This window comes from Onychomys torridus, chromosome 13, assembly GCF_903995425.1.
Source record: "Onychomys torridus chromosome 13, mOncTor1.1, whole genome shotgun sequence".
Lineage (NCBI taxonomy): Eukaryota > Metazoa > Chordata > Mammalia > Rodentia > Cricetidae > Onychomys > Onychomys torridus.
This window is the reverse complement of record NC_050455.1, coordinates 47,487,524-47,505,581: the sequence shown is the minus strand read 5'-3', so window position 1 is coordinate 47,505,581 and position 18,058 is coordinate 47,487,524. Positions and strand designations below refer to the sequence as shown.

The 18,058-nt window shown below is 41.4% G+C and overlaps 1 protein-coding gene across 2 annotated transcripts; it reads right to left on the bottom strand.

Annotated features, from left to right (window-relative positions):
* Window positions 1-2,014: 2,014 nt before the first annotated feature.
* Window positions 2,015-17,129, bottom strand: Minar2 (membrane integral NOTCH2 associated receptor 2). 2 transcript variants are annotated; one of them, XM_036205000.1, is made up of 4 exons: window positions 16,804-17,129; window positions 13,901-13,951; window positions 6,618-6,845; window positions 2,015-3,266 (listed from the first exon to the last, which is right to left on the bottom strand). In XM_036205000.1, exons 1-4 carry the CDS (start codon window positions 16,978-16,980, stop codon window positions 3,087-3,089), a joined length of 636 nt encoding a protein of 211 aa, XP_036060893.1. In that variant the 5' UTR covers window positions 16,981-17,129; the 3' UTR covers window positions 2,015-3,086. The 2 variants fall into 2 exon arrangements, with proteins under 2 accessions (XP_036060893.1, XP_036060894.1); XM_036205001.1 differs by lacking the exon at window positions 13,901-13,951 and having other exon boundaries at window positions 16,804-17,128.
* Between the last annotated feature and the right edge of the window lie 929 nt (window positions 17,130-18,058).

The following is an 18,058-nucleotide window of genomic DNA, read 5'->3' as shown; positions in this document are numbered from 1 at the left end:
ATGTGCATGCAAGAACACCCAGAACATGAATACCTGTGTATACTACATAGACAGTCCCTAAGTATACACACTCATCAAATATATACAAATACACACACATATGCACAGCAGAAATACCTGTGTACACCAGGTATACACTCGCTGCATATCTGCACACACACACACACACACACACACACACACACACACACAAATGTAGAGTCCCCCAATACCAAGACCCAATATAAAAATTCAGAAGACCATAGCAAATCTGAACCCAAGCAGCGTATCGTTATCAGCACAAACATGTAATTATCTGCCCCTGTGTGTCTGCAGACTCTGCATCTTGTCAGTAAGTTGATAAAGCAGGGAAAGGACCAAGCATGGTGATGCCCACTTTTAATCCCAGCATTCGGGAGGCAGAGGCAGGAAGGTTTAACCCATTTGAGGACATGAGGAAGGAGTCACCCTCTGAGAAGTCTTCCAGCGTTCATGGGTGATGTGCAGCGGAATCTAAAACCATTCTGAAGTTCTTAGCTCTGTCTTGTCAACGGGACTCACAGCCAGTCGCGTGTCTTTTCTAGAATGATGAGACTGTCAAAATCAGCGTTGCAAAGGGCACACAGGAGCTCTCATCCCTTTATCCTGCCAGCTCAAAGCTCATTTCTTCCTGCGGTGTTTCTTCATGATGTAAGCTCCGGCATAATAAATGTGACCTCCAGGTGGCAGGAGCGCACTCTAGTTAAATGGAGGAGTCTGGGGCCTCGCTTTCCCCATAGGCCGCTAATTAAATATTCCACTAGGTGGCAGCAGCCGGAAAAAAATCGTTACTAGGTGAAAACCAATTTCAAATCTTTCTGTTTATATTTGAGAGCAGCACTTTACAAAAGTGTAAACATTCTAATTTTTTTTCCTGGAAATTGTGACATTATTAGCTTATAGGATTTCAACACACCAATTTAGTATGCAAGAATAAAGCACAAAAGAAAAACCAACAAGAAAGCAAACTTTCATGGAGATGCCTTCCAATAATAAAGCAACTTTTTTATTTGAAAAAAAATTATTAAGAATTTAGATGTTCAGATTTTTTAACCCAACTTAGGGGTTAAGAAAGAGACTAAAATAGTGTTGGTGACAATGGGACTTATTATTTATTGACCAGTGCTATGTGCCAACGCTGTATTTAAAAAGCTTATAAGAAAGGAAGAAAAAAAAAAAAAAAAAAAAAAAAAAACCCAGTGGGCCTGGATCAGAAACTCTCAAGCAAGCCCAGATTTGAACATAAGCCGGGACAGACCCATTACAACTGGGCTTTCCATGACCTTACTCGTTGTTGTTTTTTTTCTTTCTTTTCTTGTTCTTTCTTTCTTTCTTTTCTTTTCTTTTCCCGCTAGAGCTGTTTTCACAAGGGAATTAGAAGTGCATGCAAGTTATAAATTTGCATTCGAACAAGGACACATTCCCATTACGACTTTCCCTTATGTGCAGACACATACCATTAATTCAGTGAGGGACAATGTTGTAGCTTGAATCCAGTTACTCCGAAAGCTAGCGGTGGATATTGGTTTAAAAGCAAAGCAATAAATCCACTCATGCGGAAGAAATGAGTGTCCAAAGGTATCATAAATATAAGGAGAGGGAGGCTAGAGAGGAGAGGAATCCTAGGTGCTTGCCTGGAAGGAGGAGGGGACGCCTGGGTGGGGGCAGGGCAGGGCAGGCTAGGAGCTCACATTTCTGTGGCTACCCATCCCGTCTTTAGAAGGTTATCTGGGCGCTGTCTTGGACAGACACAAATAACCCAGTTCAGCACAGATGAGTACCATGCATGGTGACCTCTGGGCATGACCTGAGTCCCCAAAGGCAAACATGGAGCAGTCAAGCTTTGAAGGCAGTGAGAGCAGGCAGAATCTATGGGCAGCCCCAGGGGGAGGGAGCCTGGTGAGGAGGACCCCCACCTCCATTTCCCTGCCATTCTTTCCTCATTGGACTGGAACCCAGCGGGGGGAAAAAAAAAAAAAAGATCAGTAAGACAAAATTTGCTTTGTACACAATAATTTATTGTCCTGTAAACCTTCATTTGTATACACTTTACTTCAAGTATCTTTATGAGCAATACAGTGAAATAATAAGGCGTTATCTAAGGTCACGAGAAGACGGCACTCTTTGGGAAGAAGAAAAGCCTTGTTGCACACACTAAATAGCGTTGGGAGGGGCACTGGGCGCCGTAGGGAAGAACGTCTTGGGACAGGGAGAGGGTGCGCTGGTTCCCAGGTCTCTGCACCCAGCACTCAGCTGGAAATGACACTGGGGGAAAGGCTAGTCCAGTTCTTACTAAATCAGCTCCCTCCTCTGATAATCTCTCCTTCAGGTCTAACTGTCATTCAGTTGACTACTCAGGGGTGGCAGCATTCTTGGGGGTCTCTCCAGTGCCCCACCCACTGTGTCTGGTGAATATGTACCCACTGCCACTAGAGGTCACAGTTGCCGGTTTCCATCAACCCACAAACACACACCACAATGGCCGACCACGTTTATCTCTGCTGAAACAGCAACGTAAATGTGGGTCATTATAAAGGATTACTGGGGAAATTAGAACAGGATAGAACATCTCCCTCCCACTTTTTTCCTTTTCCCGAACATAAATGGAGATAAAGGAAGGTAAAACAGGCCTAAATTGACAGGTGGCTCAGCAGAAGTCTTCAGGTGGCCCCCGCAGCTGGCCAGGATGGCTGGAACTTCCGCAGTGCCCAGAGGAGGAGCGAGTGGTGTGGTGAAACCAGATGAGCACTGAGGAAAGTGGCTGTCAGTGCCTGATGCTCGGCTCGCTATCGTTAGGCTTGGTTGGGGTTGCATGTAGTGACTTTTGTTTTTGTGATCCCCGGGAATATCTGCTTCACAAAGGAGAAAACCCAGACCGACCGGGAATCACACGCGGGTTTCACAGAACAGAGCAGAGGGGCCAGCATACCACAAGCAATGCTCACATTCTAAAGGGCAACGGTGTTCAGCCACACAGCTAGCGACGCGGACGCATACATTCACAACGCACAGACAGATTTTCCTGTAAGAAGCCGTTTTAGAGCTCGAAAGAAGGATTTGCAGCATCCTTAGGCAAACAAAGTGGTGAGCGTCACTATGGTAACCAAGATGGAGGCCACAACGAGTAAAATCAGACCCATGTGGCATAATTTTGACCGCTTGTTGCGTTTCTTCTTTTTTTTCAACAAAGTGTCAAAGCCTGGAGTGTATGTATCCCCGAGCCAAAAGCGCAGGTCATTGGGGTTTTCCTAAAAGAAAACAACACAGAGGAAATACCACGGATAGGTCATCAGTCAGCATTACAGGTGGATACTTGGGAACAAGATGCTGCCAGAGGACCAGAGAGTCTGGATTCGCATTGTTTGGGCTACGGCTTAAGTGTCAAGGCCCAAACAGTAGGCTTGACATCTCTAAATGTCTCAGATACACTGCCATAGCCTGGCTGTGCACGGATAGCTGCAGGAAATGTGTCTGTCGATATCAGACTTTGTTAGGTGGCCTGCGCAATGCCTGTATTAAGCTCCTGACACTTCCAAGCCAGAAACATCATAGTCATCTTGTAACCAATTGTATATTTCTAACATCTTATGAATAATGGCCATAAGCCAGTTAAGTGAGTTGAAATACAACTACCATTTCCTAGCTTTAGACGGACCTTGGAAGTTTTTATCTCATCTTTGTGGCAGGGATAAGAATTTGGTAAGGTTTCAGGAAACCCCAACTGACTCCCCGGAAGGAAGAATAAAGCTAGGTCTTAAGAGCTACTTCCATGGCAGAGCTGAGGACATCTTCCACATAGAAAGTCAGGGGACACAATGCTTCTTTGCGCCTGTTAGCTCGATCCATATGGTGTCTATCTCATTGGCTCCATCTTCTGTTGAGAGCCAGAGAATTCTTTTTAAGAACTCTACCCTCAAGTACCCAATAAGTCACCTATACACTCTATTATTCCATATACTTTTTGGAAACAAAACAAAACACTTTCCTCTAATCTCCAATTAGTTTAATGCAATCAGGCCTGTCTCTCATATATTAAGTGGACAAAGATAGCTGAGTTACCACTTTCACATAGCAACGGCAGGCCTCGGATTTTCTTGCCTGGATATTTTGAAGCATTTCAAAGAGGCCATCTCCCTCCGTGGTTGTAGTGGACGTCAGCTAGTGGTGTCACAAACCCAAGTCCTGGTAGCTGGCTGCCTGTAGGATCTCTGAACTAGCTTCAGACTTAGGGCTGCTGTGCTAGGGCGGACATGGACTTGCCTATAAGGAGCCGACATGGATTGGGCAATGGAAAGTGGGTTTAAACCACCGACTTAGAAGTGCTTAATAACTGCAGTTGGGTTTGGAAGGCCTGTGAGGAAAAACACTGACTTAAAAACCCTGGTCTGCATTGCCCTCATTTTTTATCTCATTTGTGCCCCAACCAGAGTCCTGCATTTTGCACATTTAGGACTTTGATTTTTTCTCACCAATGGCTTCCCTCACGGAGGCAATCCTCTCTTAAAGTCACACTCTAGCTCGAATTGGTAATTAAGTGTCTCGTTTCTTTTAGCTTTTGTGATTTATAACTCGGCCACTTAGAAAATAAAAATAGTACTATACAAAGGCACTCGGAATGTTTATAGTCCATATTGGTATCAAAATGACAAAAAAGATGGGGCTGGAAAGAGAATTCAGCAGTTATAGGGGAAGGCTGCTCGTCTAGTGGACCTGGGTTAGATTCCTAGCACCCACATGGCTGTTCACATTTATGACCATCTGTAACTCCAATTTCAAGGAGACGGACACACACTTGTGGCCTCCGAGAGCACTGCATGCACATGGTGCACAGACATGCATGGCAAAACAGGCAAAATAAAAACTAAAGGTTAAAAACCAGTTACAACTTTAAGTCAGGAGCCGGTCTGCTATTTATTAGATAAGGATGGAAGTACGGACTAAAGAAAAGGAAGTCATATATAAGAAGTTCTGAGGAAAGCAGGGTGCATGGCTTCCTGGAAGTTTCTTCTGGAAGTTAGTATTGAGGAGGGACATCATGGGTCAGTGCACAGGCAAGCCTGAGAGCACAACTGCTTTGAGAAGTGTGTGTGTGTGTGTGTGTGTGTGTGTGTGTGTGTGTGTCCGTGCGAGTGCAGAGGGTCAGCTAGATGGAGGACTGGCAGTTTTAGCAACAGAGCATCTATTAGATTTATGTTTGATCTTTATAAATGTAACTTAAAACATTTCTAGTAATTGCCAATGATCTTCAGTTTCCTTAGTCTGGTATCCAAACTTAAAAATAAAAAATAAAATTTTTGAGAAACAAATTTAATTATATATTTTTTTAATTGGCAGATGAAAATGACAGTCTTTGAATCAGGTAAACTGTTTCTATTCACTCAGTCAGATGGATTTGTGTGCAGGCAGAGATGTAACATTCATCCCCACCACCCCCTTGTCATATGTGCACACAGCAAAGGTTAAGAAAGCAAGCCTTAGCTTGTGCCCAGCAATACGTGAGTATGTGAGGGAAATAAATCAATGTGTTTTCCTCAATAATAGACTTAACGATATGAAGTCTTTGGTAAGAAGCACAAGATTAAACCAAAACAAAGAAGAGGAAAAGAAATGCATTGTTGTTGCCATGGAATGTTCTGGAAACTTCTCAGAAAGAAGCCAAAGGGGAGAGGAAACCTTCAAGCTAGGAGATTAAGATCTGTCAGTGATTCCAGACCATTATGTATTTCAAGGCATGCACAGTCGAGGTCTTAAAATGTGTGTGCAGTACATAAAAGTCTACGGTACTGTCCCCTTTAAAAAAATGTAGTTCATTGCAGGTGGTTAAGGTACGGACTCGCACCAGCCACACATTTTTAAATGAAGGGTACTTGGAAATGTCAGGCTTTTCTGGCCTAAGGCAGGTGGAGGCAAGCCGAAGCTGGTCAGGAATTCAGTCCTTTCAGACAACAGAGGGTCCACTCTGGTTTTTAGGTATTTGGGTCTTCTGTGTGTAGATGACATGAGAAGAAGGGGAAAAAGGTGGGGGAAGAAATCTTAAGCTGGGTGAGTGAGTTCATGCATATCTTTCCTTGTTGAAAAGGTTTGTTTTGAGATACAAGAAAAATGGGCAACACGTAAACCTTCAATCTTAAATCAATTCGTAGTCTTAGAATGTTAATGAAGTGATCATTGTTAAGGACTTCCTCAAACACTGCCTAAGTCTGATCACTGCATAAGTTGTTTTAGAAAAATGTAGAGGAAGAAATTCATCCCTAAGTGATCAAGAGTATAAACAGCCACTAGATTACAAACTAGGGAGAACATATATGACCTTACCAATTAATCTGAGAAACAACTTTCACCTTCCCAGGAGCCCCTCTGTCGTTGTTACCTGGATTTTCTTCTCTCTGCACTACACAGATGCCATTGGCTATGCAGAATACAAGACAAATAACCCCAAATACTGGCCGGAAAAGAAATAATTTCAAGGACCCAAAGGGCCTGTAGTCTGGAGATTTTGTGTTTAGTGAGGAACTCCTGTTACTTCTACAACACCTTCTCAGGTTCCCCTAGCTGATCTGGCTGAACAGTTAGTTGAAGGTAATTCTTAGTATACACACCTTCAGATGTCCAGAGAGATTTGTGTGCGCAGAATGCTTGTCATATTCCTCAATGGTCCAGGAAGGGTTCTTTTTTCTTTCTTCCATAGCTTCTTCCAAGCTTACGTCACCATATAACGGGTTATTCTTCATGACTGAAGACATGGATGGTGGAGGATTGTCAGGAAGGGCTGGGCTCTCCCCACCAAATCCCTTAGCTCGATGAGAAGTGATGCTCTTTTCTCCCTGCTAGGAGAAGAAAAAAAAAAAAAAATGAGATGGGCTTGCTGGTGGCAGATAGCAGAAGCCAAATAGCAGAGATCTGTATCTGAAGATTTGTGGATTCTGCCTCAAATTCAACAGATTGAAAAATGACTCTGGGATCTACTTTGATCTAGAATCCTACCATTAACTCAGTTCTCTCTTTATATTTTATCGTGTTCAGTTTAATATCCATTTCGATGACACTTTCCGGCCACAAAGAAAGAATAGTGTTCTCTGTGGTGATATTTTGTTTGTGCTCTCACAAATAAAGCTTGCCTGGAGATCACAGTGAGGAGCTAGCCATTAGTTAACTGTAGAAGCCAGGCAGTGGTGGCACACACCTTTAATCCAAGCACTTAGAAAGTGCTATGGCTGTGCTGAGAGAGGAATATAAGGTGGGAGGAGACAGGAGCTCACCCCCTTTCAGGCTGAGGAGTTGGCAAGGTAAGAAGTGGCTGTGGTTTGCTCCCTTGTCTTCCTGATCTCCAGGCAAGCTTTATTTGTTAGAGCACAAACAAAATATCACCACAGTTCTCCAATTCATCTAGTAGAATTCTGAAGAAACCCAGTTTTCCAGCTCAAACGCATTCAAGTTTAATGGCATTTTATGCTTTTTAGTGTATTCCAAGATCCATAAAAATTGTATTTAATATTTTTGTATGAATCCAGCAAATTTAAGATTAAAAACATTTTTCTGGGACAACAAGATGGCTCAGCAGGTAAAGGGGCTTGCTGCTAACCTGCCAGCAGAGATTGGATCCCCAGACCCTCATAGCACAAGAAGAGAATGGAATCCTGAAACTGGTACTGCCTTTTTCCTGATCTCCACACTCATATGTCCTGGCAGGCACATGCAAGTGTATAAGCATACATGCATACAAGCACACATACACACAAATAAATAAAGTAAAAACCCCTTTTAAATGTCTTGGCTTTTTATAAACACACCCTCAGCTCCTATTTTAGAGAGTTTTGAGGAGGGGTTCCGCTTAGTTTCTTCCCCCAAACTGAAACACTCCATGCTAGACCAAGAGGGGAGTTTCATTAAACCTGGGAAGCTAATAATGCATTTTACCAGGCTCAGGAAAACCCAAGACCCTTAAATTCTCAGGAAGGTCCAAGGTCACAAGGCCTCTTCCCACGGACATAAAAGCAACGAACCATTGCTAGGGAAGAGGAGACTTGGCAGTGGGGCTGCTGTCCACTGGCACAAGCTGGGCACAGGGATGCAAGTTTTGAGAGTTCACATACGTGCTGGATTGGGATTGGATGTTTTGGACCTACAGCCGCCTTTGAGTTGCCCATGCTCCTTTATGTTACCGTAATACGTATTGCTCCACTAAGCTAGACTTGGGTGGAGTCATTTCTCCAGTCTGTTATCAGCACCCTATCTGAGCTGGAAAGATTTGGTCACATGGTCCGTGGCTCCAGGAAAAGTCATAGAGCAACTGAGTCAATTTAACACCACTCACCTCTGTGTGTCTATTGACCACCGAGTTAATCAATTCTTGACTTTTTGAAATTAAAAAAAAAAAAATGATACCTAAGAACTTTGGAGTTATACCAATAGGAATCATGTCCCTTTGAGTCATGTGTATGACAACCTCTGGCCATACATCAATGGTCTCAGCTTCTCTTAGGACATAGATTAAATATATACTTATATAAACTAAAATTGTGGACTGGCATTACATGTCCTTCTGGAATAACTTGTAAGTAAAGGGAAAAATAATCTAGATAAAACCATTTATGTTCTCCTGGGCATTTGGGTTTCTGTGACTTAAAAAAAAAAAAAAGATTTATTTATTTTATTTTTATTTTACGTGTATTTGTGTGTGTGTGTGTGTGTGTGTGTGTGTGTGTGTGTGTGTGTGTGCATGTGCATATATATTTGCATCACATGTGGGCCCAATGTACTCCAAGGCCAGAGAAGATATGAGATCTCCTGGAACTTGAGTTACAGACAAGGTAGATGCTGGGTCCACAGGAAGAGCAGCAATCTCTCCAGCCCTTCCATTATGTTCTTAATAAATGCATCTTTCATAGTTTTAGAGCTCAATTTGGAGACCCCCTTTTTTTAAAAAAAAAAAAAAAAACACTTTAATTTGGTTTGTGTCTTCTAAAACGTCAATTTATAGTTTATATGTTAAATCATATAATAAATCTTATCTTAGCATTTAGCTCAAAGATGAATAGATTCATAAGTGTTGTTCTGAATTAAATAAAAGCAACCTGACAAGAAATTAAGGTTATTGGAGCTTCACACAATTAGAACTCTATTGTTTTCTTCAAGCCTGGACAGCTTTGATCATTTCTGGAGTGGGCTAACTCTTCTGACATGCCTGAGCTGTCTCTGTTAGGTTCTTTTCCTGCTCCACTGCCCATCTCACATAAATAAGAAGGGTTGATAAATGAGGGAAATAAAATGCGTGGCTCAAGAAAAGTATATACACACTATAAAATATATATATATATAGGTTTAGGAGAATTAATATGTGAAGGTATCAAAACCGCCAGAGGTATATTCTAAAGCAGTTTTTAAGCCTTTTGTCTAGGCCATATCCTTGAAAAATGTTAAATATTTTCCTGAAATGTGTTTTTTTGTCTCTGAACTGCACAGTATTCTTATGTCTGAAGGATACACCAAAGAAAACTTAATATTAAGCTTCATTACTAATCTGAAGAAATCAGTTATTTTTAATGTTTTCCATCTTAATTAAATTATTCAAAAAGAATTTGATACGATTACTGGGGATGTGGCTTGGGCACTGAGCACATGGGATATCGTGGGTCCCATCCCTGAGACAGCCAAACAAATAATTATTATTATCTAATGCCAAGACAAAAATAAATACTAATCCTGGGGCTACAGATATAGTTTGATGGCAGAATGCTTACCTAGCAAGTTCAAATAGCGGTTTATTTTAAAAAGAAAAAATGTGGTTCATTTGTATTTTACTATTTTTTTTTTCCCAAATCAATTTAAGAAAATAAAGGAACATCTACAAAGTCCAATATTGCATGCTACATCTTAGGTGAAATACTAAGAAGAAAATTCAGTAGCATTTCTGTTATTTCAATAAACTGAACTGTAAAATAAATTCCATTGACACTATTTATTTAAAGTAACACTTCAAAGTTTAACTAGACTTTTAATATTAAGCCATACTTTGTTTATTTTAATCCTAATACTTTAATGTGCAAGTAAAATATACTTAATAAAAGAGCTAGAAGGCATATTCAGGCAAACAAATTCTAAAGGTTAGCAGCTCACAGGCCCTTAAAATGAGACCCTCTAAAAATATACATCAAGAGGGAGTAAAATTGGTGATAGGCAGGAAGATTGAAACAAAGGAATTCTGAAAATAAACAGAAATCAATGAGGTGGAAACAATATAACAATTTGAATTTAAAGTAAAGAATTGGAAAGTAAAAAGTTGAACACAGGTGTTATTAAGAAATTAAGAACTAATTGCAGGGAATGAATAGAGATGTTGAAATGAGGGAAACTGATTTATCTCCAAATTACCAGAGCAGTAAGAAATGTTAAAGGCAAGTTGGCCAATCCTTAAGAGGACGCAGGTATAAAATGGAGCCCATCTCAAGAGCACACAAAAGAAAAGCCCTAAGTAAGCACATTAAGCAGAAGCAGGTTTCATTTTCTATTTCAGTTGAGCGAGACTGGAAGATCAGATTCTAAAATGTGATTCAATATCAAATGCCTCGACTTTAAGAACTTGGGAAGGATGCAAGTTTAAGGAGGCGGATGTGCACACAGAGACCCAGGCATGGCGCCTGGCTGCACACAACCAGTTTCGTTCCCTGGCTTGAGCACATGCAGTGTCCAGCTTCTTTCATCTGCCCTGAAATTAGTTTGGGGTCAGGCTTTTCGAAATCAAGAAAGCACAGCAGAAGTGACGTGAGGTCGTATCCAAGCTGTTTCCAAACTCTTCCTCATGATTTCTGTCACTATTTGTTTGTTGTGTTGTTGTTGTTGTTTGTTTTGTTTTTTGACCCTGTAGACGGGGATCTGAGATGGCAGGACCATGAAATAAGCAATTCAAAACCATGACCACTGTTTGGAAAAGTGAAGCGTCCCCTGTCCATCTGCTGTTCCTAAGAGTTCTCGTGATCGACAGAGACTGTCACTTTGCCACTTGTCACAGGGGTGGGTGGTGACCTCCCTCTCCAGTGCTGAAGAGCCGCTGGAAATGGGCAGTTGTGTCCCACTGTGCAGCATGCCAGAGCTGGGAAGGAGCACTGGGAACTTTATTCTTACTTGTTTTGTATGTGAATAGTGTATGTACATGCTTCTCCATGTACATGTGCTTGTGTGTACACATGCAGGTGCACATGTGCGCATGAGTGGACACCAGAGGCTGACATTGGGTGTCTTCCCTAACCACCTTGCTCCTTATTTTTTGAGACAAGGTTTTTTAATTCAACTGGACTGGCTGCTTGTGAGCCCCAGGGATCCATCTGTCCCAACACGACCTCACCCCAGCACTGGAGCTATGGAAACCTGCCCCTCAGCCCAGCTTTTCATGTGAATGCTGGAGAGCCAAACACAGTGTCAAGCTTGCATGGCGAACATCTCACCATCCGAGCCATATCCCCACTCCCTGATGTTGGAAGCTTGAAGACAGTTATTCAACATTGGAAATAATTTGGTATACATGCTACTATGGTAATTCGAGAGATAATTATTACTAACTAGCAGATACTTGTTGCAAATGTAAAAATTTGCATAGTCACATCTACCTTCTCAGAACATTTGTATATGAGTAGAGTTGAGGAATTCAACAGGATGGTTAAAAGTGTCCGAGGAGGGTCTAAAGGTGTGGTGTTTCCTGGGGTAATAACTGCAGGCCCCAAACACGGGGATGTAAAATTACTTACAAACAAAAAAATACTAAGAGGAGGAAAATATCTCCGCTGTGAAGTAACTGAAGACAAAGATTATGTTGAAGGTCTGGTTTTATAAGCCTCGGTTGGTGGCCACTAAGCCAGAGGTTGGAGAAATGGGAACAGGAAAGCAAGTTCCAAAGGCCAGCTGGAGACCCGTGCTCTATAGTGCCTTTAAGAGTCTTTATGTCAGGAAGAACTGTCGGAGGCTAAATAAAGAGGATTATATAAACAAATCGTTAAATAGATTGTATAGGAAATAAACTGCTGACGACACTACAAGATGGGAACTAAAGTCTCAAATAAAATAATCACTTGGGGATTCTGGGCAGACTCTTTGTCTGCATTTCCAGTCATTTAGACATCAAAACTGAGAATAACTACAAAAACAAGAGACCCAAGATTGAGAAAACAAAAATAAGGTATCCAAATTCCTATGAATAAGAGTAGAAATAAATTTGGAGACCCTCCCAAGCCTGGAGCATGAGGCTATGCAGAGTGCAAGTCGGGGGTCTTCACAGAGGGCGGAAGCGATCCTGCCTCACCTCCAGGTCTGCACAAGCACTCCTGGAGAGATTTCAGAAGGATTTTGGAATAGTGACTTCTTCACCACTCAGAAAGGAAGCAATTAGTGTAGGGCAATAATCCGGGTTCTTTAAAGGGGAATTTGTAGGATTAGGATGGCTTGCAGGAGTTACTGGGAAGTGAGGTGGTTAGATAGAATCTTCAATTTGATAGACAATCGTGGTTGTCAATTCTGTGGGGAGGGCAAGGGTTTAGGAATCTCTCTCTCTCTCCACATACATACATACATACATACATACATACATACATACACACACACACACACACACACATGATTATCTATAGCATATTTGAAGCATCATATCTTAAACATGGCATCTATCTATTTTAAAGGATAAGAATGAAGTAGTGCCTGGCTAGACACACAACAAATCCATTTCCTCTTCCAAGACACACAACAGTTGGGTTGAAATTCAAGCTTGACTACTAACCTCCCCAACAGTATTTATGTCTTCCTCTCTGTCTTCTCGGTCTACAGACATAATGCAGACCCGATACTGTAGAAAGAACCTCCAGAAAAAGAATTTGAATTCTGCTTTTAGATAAGCTCCTCAGGATGTGTGCAGCATAAACATCTCAAGGGTACAGATACCTTACATACCCTATTAGGTTATTATATTTGCAGATGTTTGTTTTTACAAAATAACATTGTGAACCACTACAGAAAATATAATATAATAGAATAATATCACAATATAATATATCAAACAAAATAGATATTTAGGTAAGAAGCTTTGGTAGCTATAAAAGTTTTGAATAAATCGGCAAAGGATAATAACTATAAAATTTTATGTATGTTATAAATTATAGTAAAAATAAAACTTAAAGTAATCATTAAAGTTATATATATCCATCCATACAGAAGATTCCCAAAGACAAAGGCAGTTTATACAACAAAATTAACAAATGCAATCAATTCACACTGGAAATACTCCATTTTCTGAGTATTTCCAAAACATTAATTGTGTGATGGACTCTAAAGGAAAGTACACAAACAACTTTAGAAACCATCCAAGACATATCCCAACTCCAAAGTTTGTAATCATTTAGACTATGTTTTAAATAAAAGCAATGGAAATGTTGTAAGTGATGACACCGTGAACATAAAACATAGCGTTACAGAATGGTAGGCTGAAGCGCAAATGCATGCACACACATACACACATACATCTACACAAATACACATACACACAAATACATATAGTCATATACACACACATGCACACAGTTTATACACTTACACAGAATACATGTACAAACACATATGCATTTATATACATGCACAGATATACACACATAAACTCATATACACATGTACATATACCCACACACATACAAACACACACATGCACATACATACACACCTACATAGAATTAACACTCATTTCATACAAACATATTTACATGTGCATGCACATAAATGGACAACACATGGAGTGTTGATATTTAAGAAAAACAGTGGTGTGGGATGGAAAAGCAGTGAAGGATGCAGGTTAGGACATGAAATCAGCCAATGAGCCTGTCTAGAGATAAGGATGCCCACTTCTCACCACTGGCTTTTCACTCCAGCTCACAGATTTCCTCTGAGAAGCCTCGGGGTTCTGAAACCAATGTGAAAGGAGTCAGGAATTGACAGAGCTCATTTGAATAGACTCAGAAGTCCAGCTGCTCACTAGAAAAACCAACACCCAATAGGACGCCTTTAAATATTTTATCACTTAATTCAAAAAGGTTTTAGTGTGTGTGTGTGTGTGTGTGTGTGTGTGTGTGTGTGTGTGTGTGTGTATGGGGGGGTTGTGTGTGTGTTGTGTGTCTTTGTGTGGTGTGTGTGTGTGCATGCTTGCTTGCTTGCTTGCTTGCTAGCTAGTGTATTGGTAGAATATTTGCCTAGTATGCAAGAACCTTGGATTTGATATCCAAAGCTTCAATAACCAGGTATAGTGGCACATACCTGCAATTCCAACCCTCAGGGCATGAAAAAGGAGGATGTATCACAGCTTTAAGGACACCCACCTTTGGCTACAGACTGAGCTTGAGGCTAGCCCAGGCTACATGAAATCCTGCCTTAAAACCAAACCAAACACCAGGGAAGTAACAATATTATCCGTTATTTTTCCAAACTCAATACTATTATTTCCTTTTTTAAATTAAAAAAAAAAAAAGACAACAACAACAAAACAAAATGGAGATAAAATTGAGGGTTGCCTAGGCTGGCCTTGAACTCCTTATACAACTGAACAGTTCCTGCTGCTCTTGGCCCTGCCTAATGAGTGCACTCTGGGATTATAGGTGTACGCTGCACATCTTTTATGCAGAGCTCGGGATGAAAGCCAGGCCTTTCCACATGTCAGGCAGGTACTCTATCAACTGAATTACAGCCCAGCACTTCTGTTTCTACTTCTTAAACTGTTACAGGAAACTAGACTCCACTGTCCTCTCCTTATACATTACTTGTTTTCACTTCTTAAGAAACCAAAGTGAGTGTCACATTATTTTTTCAAGAGATCATACTGAATCCCAAAATCTCTTCCTGTGGATCGAACCTAAATTTTTAATTAAATTTTGTTTGCGAATTTCATACACAAGCATTGTGTTTGCACAATTTCTCTTTCTTTAATCCACGGCCCATCCAGGAATTTAAATAAGAAATATTTGGTAACTCCCTCTTGAGACATGCTTAACACCTCATTCAATACTCTTGGCATATGGATGAATTATTTTAAGCATCATTCTGAATATCTCAAAATTTCATGTCCCCATTTCTTCATATTTATGTACTTTTTACTCAACAAGTATGTCAGTCTTGGTTTTTAGATCTACCTAAGGCGTTTGCTGATGACTGTGAGGACCAGATGCAGTTGCTCATAGTTTGAAGCGCACTTTCCTCATTTCCTGATGTCACACTTGTCTAGCATTCCTTCCCAGGATTTTTTACTTCAGTAGTAAACTGGCCTTCCCTAAGTTACTTGGCATTGTCTTTTAGGGTAAAAAAAAGATCATTTATTGGCAGTTTATTAAAGGTATATATGCAGAAGTACACCTCTTTGTTCCTGGAATAATTATTTAGGCCCAAAAGGGCCTGGATTCCTCAGGTTGTGAGTTTTAGTTGTGAAATTCCAGATGGGGGCAGTTGGCCAACCACAGCACCGAACAAAACATGCAAGGAAGATTGCTGTGTCACAGTCCAGAAAAATCTACTGGCTACGAGTCCTTACCGTGTACTTCACAGACTGGGGGGTGGAGGAGGGGCAAAATTTTCTGAAACAATTTTAATCCTTTTGTTCTCTGACATAAAAAAAAAAAAATGAGATAAAGAAGGGACTTTATTTCATTTAACCAAGCAAGACACAAAACAATGATAAATTGGTATGTACAGAAAGCCACAAGGCTTTGGGGATTTCAAAGACTGTATGCAAAATTAAAAACAACAACATTCAATTGTTATAACGGGCTGACTTATAATGGAAATAGACTGAACCCTTTATAAAGTAGAGGCAATTTACATAATCATTTGAGTGTATCTGACTCTGAATGAACTCATGACGCATGTTCCAAGGAGCCCACAACCCCACCATCAAATAGGCCTTGTACACCAGGACTCACGAGTAGCCACTGTTCTTAAAAGCAAACACATTTCTGTCCACGGAATTTGAACACTCCAAAGGATTTAAGGACTTACAGGGGCTTGTAGCACAGTCGCATCGTTTCTGAAATGCAATGTCCTTTCCTCTAGCTACCTAGAGTAACCTTCAACACCATTAGCCTCCACATCTTAAAACAAGATTATCCCAGTTTGATTAGCCTCAGCAGGGGCCTCCTTTGTGTGGCTCTCCGCAGACGGAACCCATCAGCTGCATTCTTTTGTGAAAGAACAAGAGCAGTGAGAACTGCTTGAGACTGGAAGGTCTTATTCCTATGGATGGTCCATGCGGACACCTGTGGCAGAGGCGCGTCAAAGCTGAGAGCCATTTCCTTTCCAAGATGGAGCCCGGCCAATCTTTCCCCGCCACTCATCGGTACCCTTCACTCTTCTGTATCAAAGGAAATGGGAGTCTAAATGCCGCAGAGACCAGGCTCAGGCAGGTACACCCTTGCGCTGTACGCATTTGATATTTTATGCATAGCTCACAGCAACAGACGGAGTTTAAGTATTTCCTCCCCCGAATCTTATTTGAAAACAGTTGCTTTGAAATGTTCTGAAGGGAAGGAGTAAAGGAAAGCTACGCACATTTGGAACAAAGACAGGCAGAGCAGTCAGGGATTGGAGGGGAGTGAATCCGAGGGAGAATTTGCACTTCTTTGCACAGAGCTTACAGGAAGGGGTGGGGAGGAAGGAGCAGCTGACAGGTACCCCCCACCCCCTCCCCAAGCCTCCTTTGCAAGGATGAGAAAATGTCATATAGTGAGAAAGAAACAAGCTCCCCACCTGTATTTATAGGTCCTTCGATCTTACCTGGGAGTAGACAAGGTTTTGCCAGTGTTGTGTAGCAGGAAAATTTCCACCCGGAAATCTCGCGAGGCTAGCCTGCAGAAGGGTTGAGTTCCTCATTAAAGACTTCACGTCAAGCTGCAGGAATTTGTCAGGATGGTTGTTATTGGGCAAAACAGAGAGATCCATGTCTCCTTTCATCTGCGGTGGAAACAAAGCAAGCGAAGCTGCCCCTGTCAGACGCCTCCATTATTAATGAGCCTGAAGATGCTCCTGCTGGCATTTGAAACCAGGTCTCTTGGCTGCACACAAAAGCCACCTTCTAAAGGCCACGTCAATACACAGGAACAAAACAACAAAGCAGCAAAGGGCCCTCCCTCCTTCCTCACAACACACACACACACACACACACACACACACACACACACACACACACACTCATGCTTGAATTGCACTAAAAGGGTACATTAATTAAAATTAATAGAATAAGAAAATTAGATACATGTTGCACTTGCTATCTCTCCCCATTCAGAATCTAAAAAGGCTGTCTCGGATATTAAAGCTGCCTCAATCTCAGTGTGAAAATCCATCATTTGCAGCTCAGCACAGTCACCTGAAGAGACCCACTGTTTGATTTTGTTTTCCATATTGCTACTCTAAAGCAGCTGCTCTGGCCCTGGCCCTGCTCACTCAACCTCTCAGGAGCTAAGCCCTGATCTCATTCCACCTTAGGTTTTGAATCCCAGACTCAAACTCAAGGTCAACCTAACCCAGTTGAGTTTGGCAGCTTGTTCGAAGTGGGAAAATAGCAGGCATGTGTCTTGTGGATTGTTGCAGTAAGTAAGGCCCTAACACACTTCTGTGACCACTCAATATGCAGGATCCTTTGACTCTATCCTCAGCTATAGCAATACCTATGAAGTTTAGAGATCCGAAGCCACGTTTGGAAGCAGAGGGTAACCAGGCTACTGAGTTTGAATGATGGGCTGTGTTGTAAGTGAACCCATCTGTTATGAAGACAGCCAAGATCAAGATGACTTTATGGCCAGCCTCGTTAGCCAACAACTGATGAATTTAATGTAAGCATGCTCTGTAAGCACAAAACCCTGCAAAAGGCTGACCCACTCATATAGAAAGTATGGGATTTCATCTGGAGAAAGCAGCTTCCCTCTTGCAAGACTGGTTAAGGGTAGATGTATCAACGGTTCTCACAGACTTCAACGGTTTGTTATTTCACCATCTCTATAAACCCCTCCAATGTAGCAGGAAGGCTTCTCTT